The 20,345-nt window shown below is 38.5% G+C and overlaps 1 protein-coding gene and 1 non-coding gene across 3 annotated transcripts in view; one reads left to right on the forward strand and one right to left on the reverse strand.

Moving 5' to 3' along the window:
- Nucleotides 1-1,832: 1,832 nt before the first annotated feature.
- Nucleotides 1,833-20,345, reverse strand: part of F5 (coagulation factor V) — a 63,388-nt gene continuing 44,875 nt past the window's right edge. Inside the window, exons 16-25 of one of the 2 annotated variants that reach the window (XM_010984480.3) lie at nt 19,143-19,353; nt 16,423-16,602; nt 14,442-14,558; nt 13,480-13,551; nt 12,183-12,286; nt 11,591-11,746; nt 8,917-9,061; nt 6,777-6,928; nt 3,844-4,029; nt 1,833-2,127 (exon numbers count right to left, since the gene is read on the reverse strand). In XM_010984480.3, coding sequence (XP_010982782.3) covers nt 1,981-2,127; nt 3,844-4,029; nt 6,777-6,928; nt 8,917-9,061; nt 11,591-11,746; nt 12,183-12,286; nt 13,480-13,551; nt 14,442-14,558; nt 16,423-16,602; nt 19,143-19,353 — 1,470 coding nt within the window. In that variant the 3' untranslated portion in view covers nt 1,833-1,980. The remainder of the gene's footprint in view (nt 2,128-3,843; nt 4,030-6,776; nt 6,929-8,916; nt 9,062-11,590; nt 11,747-12,182; nt 12,287-13,479; nt 13,552-14,441; nt 14,559-16,422; nt 16,603-19,142; nt 19,354-20,345) is intronic. The other variant, XM_064477964.1, reaches the window with a different exon arrangement.
- TRNAA-CGC (transfer RNA alanine (anticodon CGC)) lies at nt 19,387-19,459 on the forward strand. Its single transcript has one exon. It is a non-coding gene; the product is annotated as a tRNA-Ala (tRNA).

Raw genomic sequence — 20,345 nt, forward strand, 5'->3', positions numbered from 1 at the left:
AACAGGAAGAGGTTGGTAAAAGGGTACAAACTTTGTATAAGATGAACAAATTCTGAAGATCATCGATATAGCATGGTGACTATAGTCAATCATACTGTATTTTTGTATAATTGAAATTTGCTACGAATATATCTTCAGTATTCTCCTTGTTAAAAAGAAGTAACTATGTGAGGTGATGGATGTGTTAATTAACTTGATGGTGGGAATCCTTTTACAATGCACACATACATCAAATCAACATGTTGTACATTTCAAAGATATTTCTATTTTATTTTTCAATTATGCCTGAAAAAAGCTGAAAAATTTAAAACATTAAAAAAAAAAAACTAAGCCCATGTTTTTTGTGGATGTTTGAAGCTCCTGTATACATTCACAGTGCTTACCCCACCCATAGGTGCACTTGGTAACTCTGGTAGTATCCAGAGATGCTCCCAGTGAGTTATGTCTCCTGGAACAACCTTTGTGTCATTCCATCCTACGTTGAATCTAGGCTGGCCTGTGACTTGTGTGAACCAACAGAATACAGCAGAAGTGAGGCTGTGCCACTTCTGGGCTTAGCCTTAATAGGACTGGCAGCTTCTGCATCCTACCTCTTGAATACTTACTTTTGGGAGCCTCTGTTACCCTATAAGAAGTCTAGCAGACCTGTTGGAGACACCAAGTGAACAGACCATGTGGAAGAACCATGCAGTGAGACAAGAGTCTGAAACTACTTGCAGAAGCTACAGAGGACCAGCTGTCCTAACATTCACTTGATCCTCCTGATGATTCTGGCTACAGTCACTGTCTGACTGTAAACTCACTAGAGACCCCAAATAAAACCAGCCGTAAAACCACACAGCTGTGCCCAGTCAACCCACAGGATCATGGGAGATAAGAAATTTGTGGTTGTTTTAAGCACTGAGTTTTGGGGTGGTTTGTTCCACTAAAATAGATGGCCTCACCAGTGACAGTCTATCTTATGTGACTTAAAGGATGTCAGAAGGCTCCCCAGTTTCACAATGTCTTATAGAATCACTGGATGCCAGGTTCCCAGGGAACTGAGTGCTTGAAAGGGGAAGGGAGAGGTGGAATGGAGCCATAGAGAGAAGGGCACTGAAAGAGAATTTCACCTGTTTGTCAATTTGGCCAGGGGCCAGTTCTAGTAGGAACAGCAGCGTTTGGGCCAGTGGTTCCAATGCTCTATTTTACAAGTATTAGCTTTCCCTTAGGTGAGACTATGTTTTCAATGTGTGATGCAGAACCAGCTAGAAAGAAGCCAAGGTTACATGTTCATCCATCCTGTGGTTATTTTAGTCTGTTCTATTAATGACCTCCAACCCTGAACATCAATATGTGCAATCAGTCCCAAGGGAGACCAGGTCAGATTCACAAGCCCAGCGGGGCTACTGAAAACATGCTTTTTTACCTTTTCACTAGTCGAAGGTCAGGAAAATCATTGTCATGTCAGTAAGAGAATATTTTAAGCACTTGTCATTTCATATAGGAAGATTGTTTTCCTCTCCACTGTCAAGAAGAACGAACCATTTAGAAATTTTGTTTGTTTGCTATCCTCTTACATTATAGTTCTTTTAAAGAAAAATGTAGGAATAAAAGTTATCCAAGTTTCTAAGTGGTCTAAAAAAGTAATATCTCTTTTATTAATGCACACAGGGTTTAAAAGGACTATAATGAAGAATTTTAAGTACATGAATATTACTTTATATAGCATTCTTAATCAGTGAAAGATAAGCCTTTTCTTGTTGGTTCTTGATATTTTCCCATCTATATTCAAATTAATGCAGAAATAATAGTCATGATGTCACTTAGTGGTTGTAAGGAGTTACATCATAAAGATTTCACATATAAAATTTTATTCTCTGATAGAAAAAAAGGAAATAGTGGGACATGTTTAACATTTAAAATAGCTATAAAATACATTGCCCCACTCTAAATGGTTTGATATTTTTGAGTTCCACCTGTCTTTTTGAATATTCAATTCTAGTAAATATCACAGCCAAAGAGTTCCACACGAAGTGCAATACTTTGAGTCCATGTTTTAGGAATGATGCGGATAAACCTGGAAATGATTGGTGGGTTGAAAAAGTTCTTCACATGTCCTTTGATATTACTATTTCCTTCGAAAATCTGAAAGCAAAATATGAGAAAATCTTTAATGATGGTATAATGGGTATACAAATCTTACACCTGAAACAAACACAATATTGTACATTAACTATACTTCAATAAAAAACCTTACAGGTAATTTTTTATCCTCTTAGTTGAAACTGTGGGCATCAGTGAACACATTGACACAAAAACGATCCTCAATCAATTATGAAATCACACTCCACACATAACTCTTTAGGGATATCACCTCACCAGTGATCTGAGTTGAAATAGGGAAAAATAAAGAAATCTGATATGGTGCTGTGAAGAAGCTGCAAAACCATCTCTGCCTTTAGCCCCTTTGTTGCTGTGTGACTATGAGCAAATTAGTTATAGTCTCTGATTCTTCATTTCCTCATTGACAAAAAGGTGATAATAAATTTTACCTTATGGAAGTTGCTGTAAAGATTTTTTAAATATGTAAACGTATGACAAGTGTTTAGTAAGTGCCAGATAATGGGCACCAATAAATGGTTAGCTATTACTAACATGTAAAATAAAATGCAACCATGCATTTTTTGTTTATCCTTTAGGTCATATACCCTATATCCTCAACTAACCCTGTATTTTAGGCCCATTTTTTTTAATCCCCAGCAAGTTCCCCAAGATTTACACACATCAGAAGCTAAATCACTATTTGTTTACAACAGTGATGCTTACCCTGATGTGAGGACATCCTGATGCAGTGAGAGATAAACCAAACCAAACAAACAAATGAAAAACCCAGGGGTTTAAAGAGAGAGGTTCAAATTCATTAACTGAGATAAGTGCTGAGCCCACAATGAGCATTCAGTAAATGTGCATACCCTTCATCCTTGTTGTCCCTCCTACTGATTTCAGCCCGATTCCCGTTCCTGGAATATTAGATTCACCTCCTTAGCTTTGCCACTGGTAATATTTTAAAACCACGTAACTAGGAATTTAGGAGTATAATGCAGGAAATTAGTCTCCTTATCAGTAAGGATGGCAATGGTCTTCTGCTTAATAACAGTATGACATGGAAAAGCATATGGCCATGGGGATTTGATAAGCCATGAATAACAAGTGTATCCAAGCTAATGCTAATATGGTAGAAGGTTTTCTAGACCCCTGTTACAGGCTGTATGTTTGTTTGCTTCCAAAATTCGTATGTTGAAACCCTAATCCCCAATGGGAAAATATTAGGAGATGAGGCCATTGGGAGATGATTAGGACTAGGATGAGGGTGGGGCCCTCATGGCATCTCTCTCTCTGTGTGCACCAAGGAAGGCCATATGAGGGCAAAAACCAGGAAGACTGCCCTCACCAAAAACCCAACCACGCTGGCACCTTGATCTAGGTATGATTGCAGCCTCCAGAACTATCAGAAATCAGTGTTTGTTGTCAACTAGTCTATGATCATTTGTTACACAGCCTAAGCTGACTGAGATAACCCTTTCACCATCTTTCTCAATCAGAGCTAATTAAGCTTCACACCATCCCCTGTTGTTTTGTTCTTATTATTTTATAGGTGGCTCAGCCAAAGCAGAAAGATAATGTGCAAGGTCCCTGTCCCAAGACCAGGTATCTACAGAGCTAGGACTTAGAAGACTTAAAAGAGTGATGCATGTTGTTGCACACTTATCAAATGCAAAGAGCTATTTGCAAATTTAAGATACTGTTCTCATCATAGCAATTTTCAAAATGTTTTCTTTTTGCCAAGATAGTACCCTGTACCTTGTCCACCATCGAAGAGGATTTCTCCCTGTAAGGTTTCCATTCCACTCCCTGGTCACTGTACTGGATGGTATAGCTCTTCACGAACATTTCAGAAGACAGAGACTTGCAACCCTGTGTTACAATGGCAGTTATCTTCTTGATTTTGAGCAGATCAATTTGTAACCACTGATTGTTGTTGTTTGCCTGTGAAAATGGTAAGAACAATGGATAAGACAGATGTTAAGATCTTTGCTTTTTTAAATCAAGATACTCAGAAATGCATTGAGCTCAAAGGATTTCTTTTCTGTCTCATTCCTGAGGATTCCCTTTCTCCTGGAAGCCTTCCCTGTTGCTTCCTATTCATTGTTAGCACATATATAAACTTCTAAAATATTTCACACATTGTACAATAATTATTTTTTTACTAGTGTTCCCTACTCTGAGGGCAGGGACTTAGTTTATTTCCAGGAACTTACCACAGTATATGGCACATAAGTGTTACTCAACAAATATTCATTGAATGAACAAATAAATGAAATTTATTTGAGAAAAAAAATTTAAATTGCTGACTTAGCTGTAAATACTTTTTCTTAATCAAGTCTGTTTAATACTATGATAATATTGCTGAAGAGTTACCTGGGAAAAATTAGATAGTATCCTCTCTCTATTTAACTTATTTTAGAAAAGTCCTAAATTCAAATAAGAGAAGTAGTCCAATGCCTTCCTTTCTGATATTTCAAACGAATGTAATATTTGAGAGACCTAATAAAGCTATACTCAGGGCTGGAGATGACATAGTAATTGTCCTGTCTCTGGTCTAACAAAATGCCTAATCACATATGATGGGCACTTGGAGAAAGAGGATCAGAAAGACTCACTGAGTTTTGAGTAACCTGAGATGAATTTTCATCTTCAGGAGATTTATGATTCCTGTAGTCTCATTCAGTTCTATTTGAAATAATGAATATTGACATATTTTCTCATATATGCATGTCTGTATGTGTATATATGTACACACATATATATGTCACATGTTATTGTATTTTTAAAGCTAATTAATTGAATTAAATTATTGTATTAATTAGATAATTTTGGTTAATTTTGTAACACTCTTCAATGACATCTGGTGGTGTTTTAGTGTGTCTTCAAATCCAGGTTGTATTAGTGATACAAAATGCTATAGATAGCTAGAGGATTTTTGTAGGCATAAAATATTTTTGGAGGCATAAAAGAGGTAGAGACACCTCAGTCTACATGCATACCAGCATATGTCTGGCTTAGATTTTCAGTCTCTCTTAAATTCTATAAAAGACACTTCATAATAATTGAAAGTTAAGTGAAATAAATAGTTCTGACCAAAAATTCCAGATTTAAAATGACAACATTAAAAATTAAAATTAGTGTTTTATTGCTGGAGCCTTTATTATATCACAAAGACTAAGAGCAAATTATATATAGAGAAAAATTTTTAAAGGCTGTAAAAGGAAGGGTGGGGGTGACAAGGTTACAGTATGAGCAGATCTAAAGGGTCATCTGGGGAAGAAATGGTTGATATCCTCTGTTTAACTTTTTACTTTATTTTGAATTTTATTTACATTATAGAAATTAAATAAATATAATGTTCTACAACATTATTATTTTTATTACTTTCACTTTGGTGGATCTCAGTTTCCAGCTTTGCCAAATAGGAAAATGAGGTGTTTGGGTTGCTTCAGATGGTGGAAGGATCTGTTTATCTGTTTATTGGGAGAATGACATTCCTGACTATACCACCAGAGTAAGCTAAAGTTATTTAATCTCCTCTGTGTTTAGACTTAAAAGGAAAATCTAGACCAGATGCTTTGTAAAACCCCTTGCCTTTCTAACATTCTGTGATTCTACAATAGTCCAGAAATGAGTTTCAAGGCACAGACATCAGTTCCCAAGACTATCTGTATGGGGCCCAAACTCTTCTGTTTACTCCACTTGCACCACAATTTCCTTTTCCTTTCTGGTGGCTGAATTTAAGATTAGGCCATGGAGTTCTATAGAGAGTCCAGGGAATTAAGAGTGTAGGTTTCTCAAGGAAGGGAGTTCGGAGGGTAGAAAATAGGGGACTTGGATTAAGTTGATTGACCGATTTGTTCTGATTTCTGATGCCATTCTGATTTTTCAGGTCAGTTGAAGAATAAAATAAAAATGAGTCAATTATTAATAGTTACCCTAGAACTGAGTCACCCAAATAACTCAATGGGCTAATAGCAGAGACGATGTAACTCTCTGTGAGATGTTATTAAACTTAGATCACAGATTTAGAAACCTAGTTTTGTAGGATTTTATCATGCTGACGGTTGTCTAAAGGAATGTCACAAAGTTTTCAAAAAATGTGAGCAAAAAATTTTAAATGACACTTTTCAGAAAATGAAAAATACTGCTAAATTATGAGGGAGAGGACACAAAAAAAGAAGATGTTATAAATCTAAATCACTAATCGCTAATTGCTAAGTGTAAGTTGTCTCAATCAGGAATTGGCAGACTACAGCCCAAGGCCAAATCTGGCTCATTGCCTGTTTTTGTAAATAAAGTTTTTTTTTTGGAACACAGCAATTCTCATTCATTTACATATTGTTGAGGGCTGCTTTCCTGCTACAGTGGCAGAGTTGAGTTATGACAGAGAATGTGTGACTCACAAAGCCTAAAGTATTTATTATCTGGCCCTTTGCAGAAAAAAATTTTTCCACCCATAGTTTATATCAAAACTAGACCAAAAACCACAGAGATAATAAATAACTGCTCTCAGAGTCCAAGTTTGAGCTAAAGCTATCAAGTCAACACACATCCTAGTTCTCAGACCTAGGATCATTATCTGCAGAAGTAGGAGCTGATCCTCAGGCCCCTCGTGTTCTCTGTCATGAGAGCCTATGTTTTCTTCTGAAAGGCTGAGAGAATTCCTTTCACAGGGGATATTTTACCTTGGCTTGCCAGGCATTCACACGACCCTGGGCATTAAGACGGGCACGGAAGGGTTCCCAGTAATCTCCCCACCAAGATTTTCTAAAGGAGGAAGCTGTGATTTGGTGGTTTTCTATCTTTCCACTTTCCATACCCAGCGGTGTGGAGCATCCTGTCAAGAGAAAAATAATGTGATTAATTTCATACCACCGACATTCCCTGCATGGCATTTTGTACTTCAGAGAAGACAAGAAATAATAATACTGTGAAGTAACAACAAAAACAACCATCACAGCAATGAACACTTATTGTCCAAGTGCTAAACCCTGTTTTCAGGCTTTACGTGTATTACTTAATGCTCTTAAATATCTCCACTTTACAAATGAGAAAACAAAAGCACAGCAAGAAAAAGTAACTTGACTCAAGTAACACTGCTAGAAGAATCAGAAACTAGATTTAAACCCAGGAAATCTGACATCAAATACCATGTTCTAAACATCTAAACTCATTTCCCTCCTTCGCAAGTCATGGAACCTTTAGTCTTTGCTTTGAGGTACACAGTACTCCTCAGCTATCTGTACGTAAAAACATACTCTGTTTCTTCTCACAAAAGCTACAAAGAAGAAGTTATAGTGAAGCTTGACAGTCACATTTTGTTTTCAGCCCTCCGAGGGTGATTCATGTTATACACCCATTAGAATTTTGCTAAGGCATGAATTTGAATGTCACAGGCAGCAAGGCTGATCTGTGAGTGTAAGAAACATACCTCGTGAGTGAGCCCAGCTGCCTACCCATCATCCTGATCTCTGTGACACTTTTTTCTTGCTAGTAAAATCATGCAGACATTTTCTTGAAGTGATACCTTACTTTCTCCGTGAAAAACAGTCTTAAAAAGAAGAACGCCTGTTGCTAATACTAATTATATAAATATCAAGAAATTGAAGATATTTTTAAAAGTAATGCTTCTTGTATAGAAAATAGAGATTTTAAATAGACTCATATTGTTGAATATCACATTTTAGGGTGGTGTGACTATGATCTGAACAAACTACCATTTATATCATATACCATATGGAAAGAAAAAAGCAATGATTCATGGAGGTGTTTCAGGGAGTTTTCCTGCCTGTGCAAAATTTGCATTTTATGTGGGAGACGTTACATAGCATCGCTATCTGGGTATTGGCAAAATGCCCATTTCCATATCCCTCATAAACATCAAGAATTTACTGTACTGTTATCTACTCTGATAAGAAACTGATTCTAAGGTTCAACTGCCTTCTCCACTATGAACTGTGGGGTTTTTTCCCCCTACTCTGAGAGAAGGCATGCCACAGCAAGTTCAGGTGTGCCTATGAATTGCTCTCTCTCCCAACTCAGCCCTTGAGCAGTTAATTGGTGCCTGGATCAGCCAAGCCCTGGGTCGATTGCTTCATTCTTTTACCCAAGACTGCTAGACAGATATTATTTTCTATATGTGCTTTGAAGTGAAAAATTTTGGAAAGTGCCACTTTAAGAGTCAGAGAAGGAGAATAGTTGATAAGACTCTTAAGAATTTATATATAGAAGAATTTTATTATGACCATTTATGGTTACCTAGATTTATTTCTACCACAGGTCACATTACATCCCCTGAAAAATAGAAGCTTACATTTAAAAGGCTTGGGTGCCTACACAGAGTGTGAAGCAGAATACAGAGTGCAAGCAAGGCTACAGGAAGTTGGGAAGCAGATTTCTATTTCAAAAACATTTATTAAACACCTAACATACACTAGTAATGTTATTAGATACTTTTTTTATGTTTAAGTCTGAGTGACCTGGCTGGGAGACTTTGGAAGAGTCAGACCTAGTTTGAATCTCAGTTCTTACTGCAGATAGGCTGATGGAGGCCATTCTAAGCTAGGGCCCTTCCTTGGAGGGTCAGGGCAGTGTCCATATCATTCAGGCTCTGTTCAGAGATATGATGCCTGTCCTCTGGCTGGTAGAACCAGTCTCAGTCTAGATTATGATGAGAGTTTACCTGAGTGGAACCTCTGTTCCACAAAGGTTTTTCTAGGAGCCTAAGAGACAGAAGAGAACTAAAAATTCTACACGTCCTCCCATACCTCCCAAACCTTGGTTTTCTGAGTGGCAGGGAGAAAATAAGGCATCTGTGTTCCTTACCGTTAACCTCACAACCTTGCAGCTCCAGTCGAAGGGCAGGTCTGTTATAGGATCTAGTTGGAGAGATTCTGATATATCTAGCCACAATAGGTGGGTCAAATGGATTCTCTTTTATTGTAGAGGCATCTGAATTGCCATCAAAATACTAGAGGAAAAGAGGAAAGTTTAATTATATAACAATTGTCTAAAGTGATTTTATAGTAAAATTTGACCTGATTTAATATTGTAATATTAAGTTTTCATGTGGCCTGAACCAAATCAATTTGGTCTTGAAAGATAATTGGGATACTCTCACTTCAGGAAGGTGGTATAGAGGTCCTTTGCCCTATTCCTCCTGCTAAGTACAACTAAAAACATAGGAAGACTCTGTAAGATGGAGAGGAGAAGGCAGACTGGCTAAGGTTCTCAGGACCCAAGGAACAACGTGTTGGTGAGCTCCCTGGGTTTTCTTTTTACCTCTTATATCCCAGACTTACAAGAAAAGAAGCCAGGGACCAAGAAACACTAATACATGCAGACAAAAAAAAAAAAAAAAGAAAAAGCCTGCCTGCTTTCTCTAGCCTCAGAACTAGGAAAGGGAAGCCTAGCAAGACAAAATGTTTAGATAACAGTTGTTATACTTCAAGCCAAACCCCATAGAAAACACTGTGGTCTCCTCTTCCACCCACAGCAGCATAGGCCAAATGGGAGACTAGATGTCCATGCTCATGAGACTGTAAAGAGGGACCCCAACCTCCTCACTCAGGTTGTGTCAGAGAAAGCCAAAGAGAAACTCAGGATTTTCATCCCTTCCAGCTCCTAATAAGACTCCTGCTCCTGCAGTGTCAGTGGAGACCACCCCATCCCCACCCAGCAGCAAAGAGGAGCGGTCCCAGCTGAGGTGTCAATAGAGAAGGCCAAGTGGGGAATGGATTTTGACCTCCACCTGGCAGTAAAGAGGCTGTGCCCCATCCCCTTTCCCTGCCAGAACAGTGTCAGAAAGAGCCAGCTAAAACAAAAGATAAGAGCAGACATCATCAGGAAGATTGAAAACAGAAAAGCAATAGATAATAGCAGTGAAACAAAGGGCCAGATCTTTTAAAAGATTTTTTAAAATTGGCAAATGTCTAGCAAGACTGACAAAGCAAAAAGAGAAGAGATGCAAATTACCAATATCTTTAATGAAATAAGCAATATCACTACAGACTCTGCCGACATCGAAAAGATAATAAGGGAGTGTTATAAAACTACCCTGTACACATAAATTTAACAACGTAGAGGAAATGAAAACACAGACTATCCCAATTCACCCAATATGAAACAGATCATTTGAATTAGCCTGTAACTATTAAAGAAATTGAATTTGTAATTTAAATTTAAAATTCCCAGAAAAGAAAGGTCCACATGATTTTGCTGGTGAATTAGACCGAATGTTTAAAGAATTAACACTAATACTAGATAACCTTTTCCAGAAAATAGAAGTGCACACTCCCAATTTGTTTTATGAAGCTAGTATTACTCTAATATTAAAACAAAAAAGACAGTATAAAAAATAAAACTACATGCAAATATCCCTCATGAACATAGATGCAAAAATCTTTAAGTTCTAGACCTTAATTGTAATTAGTATACTCTATCCCATACTGATTGGCAAGAACTGTAATTTATAATTTTCATGACCTGTTCTAACATATAGTACAAATAATTTATTCTTAGAAATAGCCAAATAATAATACAGAAAATAGTAAAAATTATTTACAGGAAAAATGAAACTGATTCAAAGTTTTCAGTGTAATAATGGTGGACTGACTCCTTGCATTCAGGTAGCTTTCTTTGAGAGGGTGGCAAAGGAGGAGGGGAAGAGTTAGGCTGGTACCATGGGGTCATTGGCAATAACCCTGGATAAGCCCCTGGAAGATCCAGCAGGGAAATGTCATTCCTCAGCAGCGAAAAACAAATCTGTGAATCACACTGCCTCAGAGCATTACTGATATTAATACTACTATTTAACTTCAGTTACACTGAAATAAAGAACAGAATAAAATGTAAAGGTTAGTAAAACCCAAACTCTTGGTGGCCAATTTTTGGCATGAACTCCTTAAAGCACAAGCTCAGATATTCTACTCTGCTCTGTACCATTGGCCAATCTAAGTCTAGGTATTAATTTTGATGATGAAGAAGTTTCTTTCAGGTCTTACGGAGTTTTAAAAATTCAGAAGTCAGGCTTATCCCTTTAATTTGTAATATACAGACACATCATTTTACCACTTTCCTCCCTAAGGCACTAAGAAAGCCATTCATATTTATAACACCCAGAACGATTTAAAAAAAAAAAAAGACATAATCATATGTAGAAAACAAACTATGGTTACTGAAGGGAAAAGAGGTTGAGGGGGGAATTAGAAGTTTGGGATTAGCAGATACACAATACTATATAGAAAATAGATAAACAACAAGGACCTACTGTATAGCATAGGGAAGTATATTCAATATCTTGTAATAACCTATAATGGAAAAGGATCTGAAAAAGAATATATATATATGTATGTATAACTGAATCACTTTGCTATACACCTGAAATAACACAACATTGTAAATCAACTAAACATCAATGAAAAAGAAAAAAAAGAAACACATACAAAAAAACATAGTCATAGTAACCCTAGCTCAGGAAGAAACAATAGAGCACACAGACCATCACGTTACTTGTGCTGTTCCCTTTGAAGATCCGCCAGTTTGTCTGGTCAGAGCTGTAAGCAACACAGAACTCGGTGGTGTAGTAGGACTTCAGGTAGTGTTTGGCACCTTGGGTCTGAATGCCTGTAAATAGGACTTCCCTTTGCATGTCCACCTGCAACATAGCAAAGGTATTAAACAACCATCATTGTCAACAAGTCACACACTATTTTACGGTCATTGTACAACTAACTTTCTTTAGAACAAAGAACTAACACCCAACAAAATAATAAGATGGCTAGGTGCAATCCATATTTGAGCACGGAGTATAGAGACTTGGGTCCAGACTCAACCGCTGACTAATTGTATGTGAAATTGGGAAGTTAGTTGATCCCTCTGTGCCTTAGTTTTTTCATCTGTAAAATGGGATATTACTAGAACTAACCTCATAGGGTTCATTTTGAGTATGTGAAGTATTTAGAATGGTGCCCAGCACCTAGTAATCACTATTTCGCCAACACCATTGCAAGAGTAACAAGAAGAAATTATTAAATCACCGTCATCTTTATTATTACAACAGCAGTAAGTATTATCAGGTTAATAAGACATACCTGGATCCAAGGTTTAAAGGCAGTTTCCTTTGAAGGTTTTTCTGTGATCCAAGCATTATATGACCCACCATTGTTCAATCTCGCTAATTTGGGTTCCCAATAATCTAAATCGAAAGGAAGAAAAAAATTTATTCTGAATTAAAAAAAAATACAAGTAGCAATTTCTCAAGAGAGTTTCTTCCCAGTGGAAAACCAGATTCCTAGAGGAACTTCTGCTGCAGTTAGGAGACCAGGCAGTTGACACAGGCTTCAGCTACTAAGTCAGTCCCTGATGATGAAATCCTGGTTTCAGGTCTGTTGTTGGTCAGCTGTTAACTACCATCTACCCTCTTCTTTGCATACAGGGCATATTTATTTTTTCTCAGTTATATTCATGTGGTTTCTGCTGAGTGTGCCTGCCTAGCAGGAAGATGTGGGAGGGATTTACGGGAGCCTCATGCTCCCTTACAATTGACCTCTTGATCTTGGGACGAGTTTGAGGCAAAGGGAGAAAATTTAGGAGGAGATCCTGACTCACACTGGGTGATCAGCAACGTTTCTTGAGTAGATGAATGGCTGACACAGCAAAGGGCCCTATTAATGGGGACTGCAATACCTGCCTGATAAGACCCTTTGAGTCCTGATAGAATGTTACATGGTTTAGTTCCACTGGCATCTTACATTCTACAAAACAACAGAATAATGAATAATTATTACCTATAATAAAGTAAAAACCCCGTGGCTAGAGATTATACCTCTAATGGGTCAGTAATGAAATATTTTCTAATTTCCTTGTTTTTGTTTTTGCTAAGAACAGTAGCCATTTCTGTAGCTCATAATTCTACAATTTGGCTATTTGGGCTGGGTCTGCTGGGTGGTCTTCTGGTCTAAGGCAGACTTGGTTGATCGTGACTGAAGCTTACTCAATAATCTGCATTCATTAACCTATTCAGCAGAAGTCTGGGATGCCTTGTTTCTTTTCCATGTGACTTCTTATCCTCTGGCCAACTAGCTTGGGCTTGTTCATATGGTACCCAGGGTTCCAATGCACAAATGCTATTCATGCCTCTGGGGGAGTCACATTTGTGACAGTTCCATTGGCCAACCCAGATTCAAGGGGCAGGAAAACAGATTCTGTTGGAGGAAACTGTAACATCACCAGACTAGCACCCCAGACAAAGCTGCCTTACTATGTTGTGGTACAGAAAAGCCAGGAGAGGAGCAATGACTCATACATTCAATAGGCAGAGTTGTCATGTGTGGTTTTGCAGGCTGTATACTGCACAATTGCAGGAGGTGCCTTTCACAGGCTACTTACCCAAAGACTCAGAAGCCTTGATCTGTGAATCAGCTATGAGACCAGTGCTTAGTCCCATTGGCATCTTACATTCTACAAAAAAATAGAACGATGAATAATTTTTTTCCTCTAAAGTACATCTAACAAAGTAAAATCTCCATGGCTATAGATTATACCTCTGGTGGGTCAGTACATATTTTCACCTATCTGCGTGGCACTGACTTAAATATGTCTGATCATAAAATGATAAAGGCACCAGCAGGACCGGTACTTTAATAGAAATTAAAATTAGTGACACTTTAGAGGAAAACAACTGAAATCCTGGAACACAGTTAGTTTTTAAACTGATTTCCGTCTGTTTGTATCTTAAAATAAGTCATTTTACAACATTAAGTACTAGCCCTCATAAGAATATGTTCTCAAAAGTTTACCCAAAAGTTACAGTGTTATTTACATCCTGATCACAGAAGGGAATACCAGCCACTGAGCTATCTGGATTTTGACACAGGGCTTGGTACTCAACAGGTGCTTAATAAATGCTGACTGGCTGGCTGACTGAATGGGTGGATGGACAGACAGATGGGTAGATGGATACTGTTTCTTGAATACTGAATTGTCAAGTTCAGTGACTATCTCGGTCCTACTTGAATTCCTGGTATCTTTCTCCTTTTCTACTCTAGGTGTGTGGAGAATTTCTTACATGCACTTTCCCATGAACCACAAATCATTAAGAAAGATGCTTTATGTTGATTCCCCAACTGAGAGGAATGCCTTTGGTTTGAACCATTTGGTTTAAGTTTCCTAGCTGACTGATGTTTTCAGTGTAGTCAGAGCATAAGTGAGAATTAAAGCAATTACTACTGCAGATTATGCCTCTGTCATGTCAGAGTTCTCGGAGTTGAATATTTCCAACCTAAAAGCTGGTAATATTCTAGTAACAGGCACTCTCCTGCTAAAAACATCATGTGGCTCTTGGATGATACCTCTGTCTATGATGTGAAATGGTGTTTTCATCCCTGCTCTCTGGTTTTCTCCAACCTCTGTGTCTAGGAGCCACCAGCCAGGTTTTGATGCCTTCATTTCAAGAGTTTTAAATGAGCCTAAAATAGAGAGTGAAGGAGAAAATTACATACCCAAAGATTAACAGGTTAATATTAGTTGACAGTTATCAAAGAATCCTAAAAATCCCTGCACGGCAAGTGGCTTAGCAATATAATCTAAGAGTTATCCGTTTCTCTTTAAGCAGGACTACAGGTATTCCAAAGAGATCAAAACAAAACAAGGACAACAACATACACACACTTACTAAAAATAAATGGCCCCAGAATTTAAAAAAATCTCTAACACCCCTTACCAGAAAGAAGCTTTCATTTATCTAAATAGAATGTTAGAAGTTAACCCGTATATAATATGGCTTCATAGTTCTAAATATCAAAGCAACCTTGGATGATACATCACTGGGCCTCAAAAATTTTGTACGTATCCTTTCTCTCCATTTCAATAGTTTTTATTTTTTATATGAGAAAATTAAAATAAAACAACCTTTCCCCATGTTTCAATTTTTCTATACAGTTTGTGTTTTGAATAGAGATGTACAAAAATTGTTTTAGAAAAATCACTGAAAGAATGAGATTTCTAAAACCTCTGATTATCCATTCTAGTATTTAATGTTACCTATGACCAGTTAATACTTAAATTCTGCTGACTATAATTTGTGACCATTTCCTAGATTTTGAGTAAAAGTTCATAGCCAAGGGTCATCCTCCTCAAACACACTAAAAAAGATCCCCCAGCCTTCTAGTCTCTAATGCAGATATTTAGGTGTGAAGCTTTAGATGGGCCCGCCAATCCCACCTTCTCACAGGCTCATGGAAAGGATGACAGATCTGGTAACACTTGGTGAAGAGTAAGGAGTGAGTCTGACTAAACCCCTCTGCCCCTGATTTTAATAGAATGGATCTTCATAACTTTATTAATGAATCACTGGCGTGTTTCAAACAAACAAGAACCCTCTTTCCCCCTATTCTTAACCAAATCAGGCCCATTTGGACTTCTGTGCCTACATGTGAGGCTGGTTCTCATAGCAGCTTCCCCACCTAAAGGCCTGTCAAGGGATTGACTAGCCTTGACTAGCTTCTCAGACAGCACTGGTGGAAGGTAGGCTGCTTGTTAAAAATGTAGACCCCTGGGCCCCTGCTCAAGTTCTGCCAGATCGAAGTCTCTCCTTAGCATCCGTATTTTAACCAGCTTTGTAGGTTTTTATCATGCCCACTATAGTTAGAGAACCAGTGGCATCTAGCCTTCCCACCCTGACTCACACACCTGCAATACATACCTACACACAACTTATTGGCACATAAAAATCCTTGATGACTGCAGTTTGTTTAAACCTTATCATTAATTTGCACATGAAAAGCTCTAAATACCTTTGTTATTCTTTAGCTTCTCTAATCATTACAAAAAAAAATGATTCCCCCCTTCAAACAGCCTCATGAGTCAGTTTAAGATTCCTGTAGTCAGTTGCCCAATGTTATCAGGGTGATAGAATGAGGAGCAGAATTCAAGAATCCTGAAACCCTGGTAAGTTTCTGATCTCCTCCTGACAGAAAGCTTTAGCTGCCTGAGCCTCGTGGGATCCTTCTGTAATCTGTTTAAGACTCAGCCTGCACGACACGTAATGGCTTGGAGGAAGCCCGCATTAAACATAGCAACTCCACAGAACCGAGTTGAGCCACACATTTAGCCTGTGTGATGCTGCATACAGTGTAGACATTAGCTGACTCTTGCATACTCTGCATGCAGTTTAGGAGCATGGCTTTGCCCAGGATCTATGTCAGAACCCATGCTTTGACCTCTTAGGAAGTACATGCACAAGGAGGGAAGGAGGGAAAGTTACAGGTGCTAAGACTGTCTGCTTTCGCCGTTTTTAAAACAGGAACCTCTTTTCATTGTCCAAATCTTTACCAGGCAGAAGGGGCCAGACCCCTAACTGATGCTGTTGAGTGCCATTTTCCAGCAAGGTCTGGCCATGAAAGTGAACCACATGAATGTCTTGGGGGCCGCCTACGTTCAGCAGGTGCAGCCTCACCCACTCTTGCTCGTACATTCTCAGGCCCGGCAAGTTGTTGATCATCCCATTAATGGCTGAAAGGACAGAGAGTTGCAATCAATTGAAAGTCTACCAGGAGAGAGGCTGGTGAGGAAATATGAGGCCTCCCACTCACCACCCATCTTCTTCATTACTCTGCGTGCTCAGGCCCACCCACACACAGAAAGGGGCCCCTATATGGCATAGTATCAGTGAGAGGCTGAAACAGAGCCTACAGCAGAAATGTGGGTGAGTTTATCTCTCCCCCGATTTACACCTCTGCTCTGTGTTTTATCCATTTTTCTTTACATTTATAGTGTGAATCTTCCTGTGCTATAAAAGGGTAGAGACTCCTATGGGCAGATAAAAGCACTCCAGTCATTAGAGGAAGAGGGTAAGTAAGGGGATATGCAGCATGTGCTCCTAAACTCAGAGATAGTTCCAGGCAAAATTAGGAAGTCTGACTTTATCTTTGCTGTCCCCACCCAGCTTAGAGGTCCATGTTTATTCTCTCATTCATCTGAGCTCCTCTACCCCCTTCCCAGCTTGGACGTCAAGGGTTCTCAGACTTTAACCACTATCCCCTTACTGAAATGTGTCTTTTTAAGCACCTTGATAAACTTGATCACCTTAAATAATAATACAAAATTTGCATAATAAAGCTTAGTGCTACCATGCACTTAACTGAGACTGAAGTTTTGTGGTGGTGGTTGTTTATCCTTCCAAAGTCAAAGGAACTGCTGTGGAATTTCAGGAACCAAGCAAGTGAATTTTTGGAGGGAGAAGAGTTGAGATCATTTTGGCACCCTTAAAATTGTATCAGGTATGAGAGCACCTATCTACATAATCATAACATCAGCCTCACCCCCTCATCTTAATTTCTGTGTAAGAAACAGATCTCCTAGGAGTGAAAGGCATCTTCAGCTGTATTAGGTCAGCATTGCTAAACCATTACATCAGGATACCTAAGTGAAGACTCTCAGTGTAGTAGTAGTAGGTGCTCAGTAAACATTTGATAAATTGAGTTGAGTGATAGTATTCATTCGTTTGCTAATCCAACGTGTATTTACCTAGCGCATACTGCAGAGGCCAGGCACAGCTGGCCTGCTTCAAGTACCCTGGTAAGAACTACACTGGAAGATTACCAAATTATAGAGATTTAGACTACAATACATTTAAAACTCAGACCATACTAGATGCATTTTCCTCTTGCATTGAGGAATTGGGAAGCAGGGCCTCGAGGGTACTCAGCCGGTGCAGGGCATAGCCAAGAGGGAGGCCCGTGGCCCGTCTGATTCTACAGTCTGTGCTCTCCCACTAGGTTGAGAGGTTTTCAGAGGCTGTGCTTCCTGCTCTGAGACCAGGCACCCTCCCTGGGCTGAAAGCCTAGAGGTGATAGGAGAAGAGAAAGCCCTGCTCGGAGTCCGTGGATCAGCTGTCAATCAACTATTCCAGATAGCTTAATAGAAATTTTAAATTCTATTAATTATTATCTATATTAATTATAATTAGTTATATTAATTAATTATCTATTAATTATTATCTGTGATCAGCAGAGTCCAGAGAGCAGGGTTTTGGAGCAGATTATAAATCACATCATTTGCCTTCCTCTACGCCAAAGTTCTTTGACAGGTGAAGTCGGATTGTATTCCAATCAAGTGAAAAGGGGTAGCCTGAGTGTGTAACAGGGGTGGGAGAGGAAGAACAGACCAGCTTAGCCTCAGTGACTGGCTGGGGAGGCTGCAGCAGTGACTGGATATTGTATATAATGTCTTTTTTTTTTTTTAAATTCCTTAAGCAATGGCAACTTTCTCTATTCCTGTTATAGTGAATGACCCTTACTCAAAGCACAGGTCCCTCCTGATCAGAAATCTCACAGCAGTCACCACCTCCATTCATCAAACTCCAAAAGCAGAGCTTACTCGTCTTCATTTTTTTTTTCTGATCCCTAAGTCATTCATTGCTGTTCATTAGATTCTAAATACTGCATTTTTCTAAAACTGTAATTCCATTGCCTATTTATGGACAAAATTCCTGAGTGGATTTCAGAGTAGATGTGCTTTTCCTGTGTTTCCCACCCAAACCATGTCTTGGCACGCTCCTCCCGTTACCTGGTTACCCCATTTCCTACACTATTTTATTCTTGTAGGCTTTGGGTGCCATCTGGGAACTGCTGAGGGCTGTTACAATCATTCTTAGTTTAGAAAGTACAAGATCACTTCGTCTATGTAAGTACTTGATCCTTTAGAGATCAAGAGAGAGCTTTGTTAACGGTTTAGACTGTGAATAGTGCTAGTTCTTTTTCAATTTATGTTCCCAGCGGACACACACTGGCTTTTTAGTTTGTTGGTTTGTTTGGGTTTGTTTGGCAGCAGCCATTGTGTGCTGTCTTTCAGACTTTGTCTATTCTCCTTCACCTGAGTGTCACCTGCCAGGTTACATCAGCCCTCGGAGACATCTAAGGACCTGGTTTTAGTTAGAGCTCCTGGTTCCACAGATACATCTCCTGTCTAATTTTGTGAAGACTTATGGGCAAGTATCACTGTCGCCCAGTGTGATTTAGTTCAGAGATTAGATCAAAGTCAGAAGAAAATACCATGAAACTCATGGGAGTTTTTCACTTCTGAGGATGCGAGTCTCCAAGACCTTGTGGGCTTCTTTTCATAGTACCAGCTCTTCCTTTCATCAAAGACCATAAAAAGTAGGACAAATTCTCTCATGTCCACAGGCATGTTGCTCTCCTTATGAAGTATTCCTTTTCGACAGATCAGAAGGGGCCCTATCAAGCCTGAATGGATATCTTTTTCCTGGAAGAGAGTAAGAGCATGGTTGAAAGTAGAGGAGGGTATAGCTCAGTGGTAGAGTGCCTGCTTCGCATGCATGAGTTCCTGGGTTCAATCCCCAGTACCTCCATTAAAAAATAACTAACTAAATAAATAAATGAACCTAATTACCTCTTTCTCTAAAAATAATTTAAAAAATTGAAACTTTGATTAAAAAAAAGCAAACTGTGCATATCCTTTCTTCCTCAGGGTTTTCTTTGCTCTTCTGATAACTGATTATATAGAAAAGGAGATCTCCTTAGAGGCTCTGAATTTGAAGATTATAAATGAATAGCTTATTAAGCCTGGATATTTATCATCTAATTCTGTGACATTCATGTAGTCTTCCTCTGATTAATCCTTTATCTCAACATGGTAGTAATAATGATGATGATGATGATACTAGAATAAACACTATTTATTGAGCATCTACTATGTTAAATATTTTGCCTATAGTATCTTATTTAATTCTGACAACAATCCTATATGGTAAAAATAAATTCATTTGTTGAACAAATATTACTAAGTGCCTAATATGTGCTGTATCTTGTTATCTCATTTTTAACTTTGGAAACTGAGGCTGAGAGAAGTCAAGTAACTTCCTTAGGGCCACACAGTAAGTAACAGGATAGGAATTAAATCTAAGTCTATGCTCTTTCTACCATGCCCAAAATGAGAGAGTCTGGACTTTGTAGTTCTTCTGCAGAAGAAAGTTAATACTTATTCAAGGAAATTACAAATAAACATCTTCCCCTGTAAAAGTAGTCACTCCAACTGGGGCCAGCCATTTAAGTAATCCTCACTCCTCCCCAGTGAGCAAATGCTTCTCACTGACAAATGAAATCTACATGATTCAGATTATGATTGCTGTCGACTGTTGACAACGATCTTTATCCATTTTTCATGGAAAGCAAGGCAGATATTTTAATAAGAAATCAGCTTGACCCTTCCATTTGGTGGACCCAGGTTATAAGGTT

This window comes from Camelus dromedarius, chromosome 23 (assembly GCF_036321535.1).
Source record: "Camelus dromedarius isolate mCamDro1 chromosome 23, mCamDro1.pat, whole genome shotgun sequence".
In the NCBI taxonomy this organism is placed as follows: Eukaryota; Metazoa; Chordata; class Mammalia; order Artiodactyla; family Camelidae; genus Camelus; species Camelus dromedarius.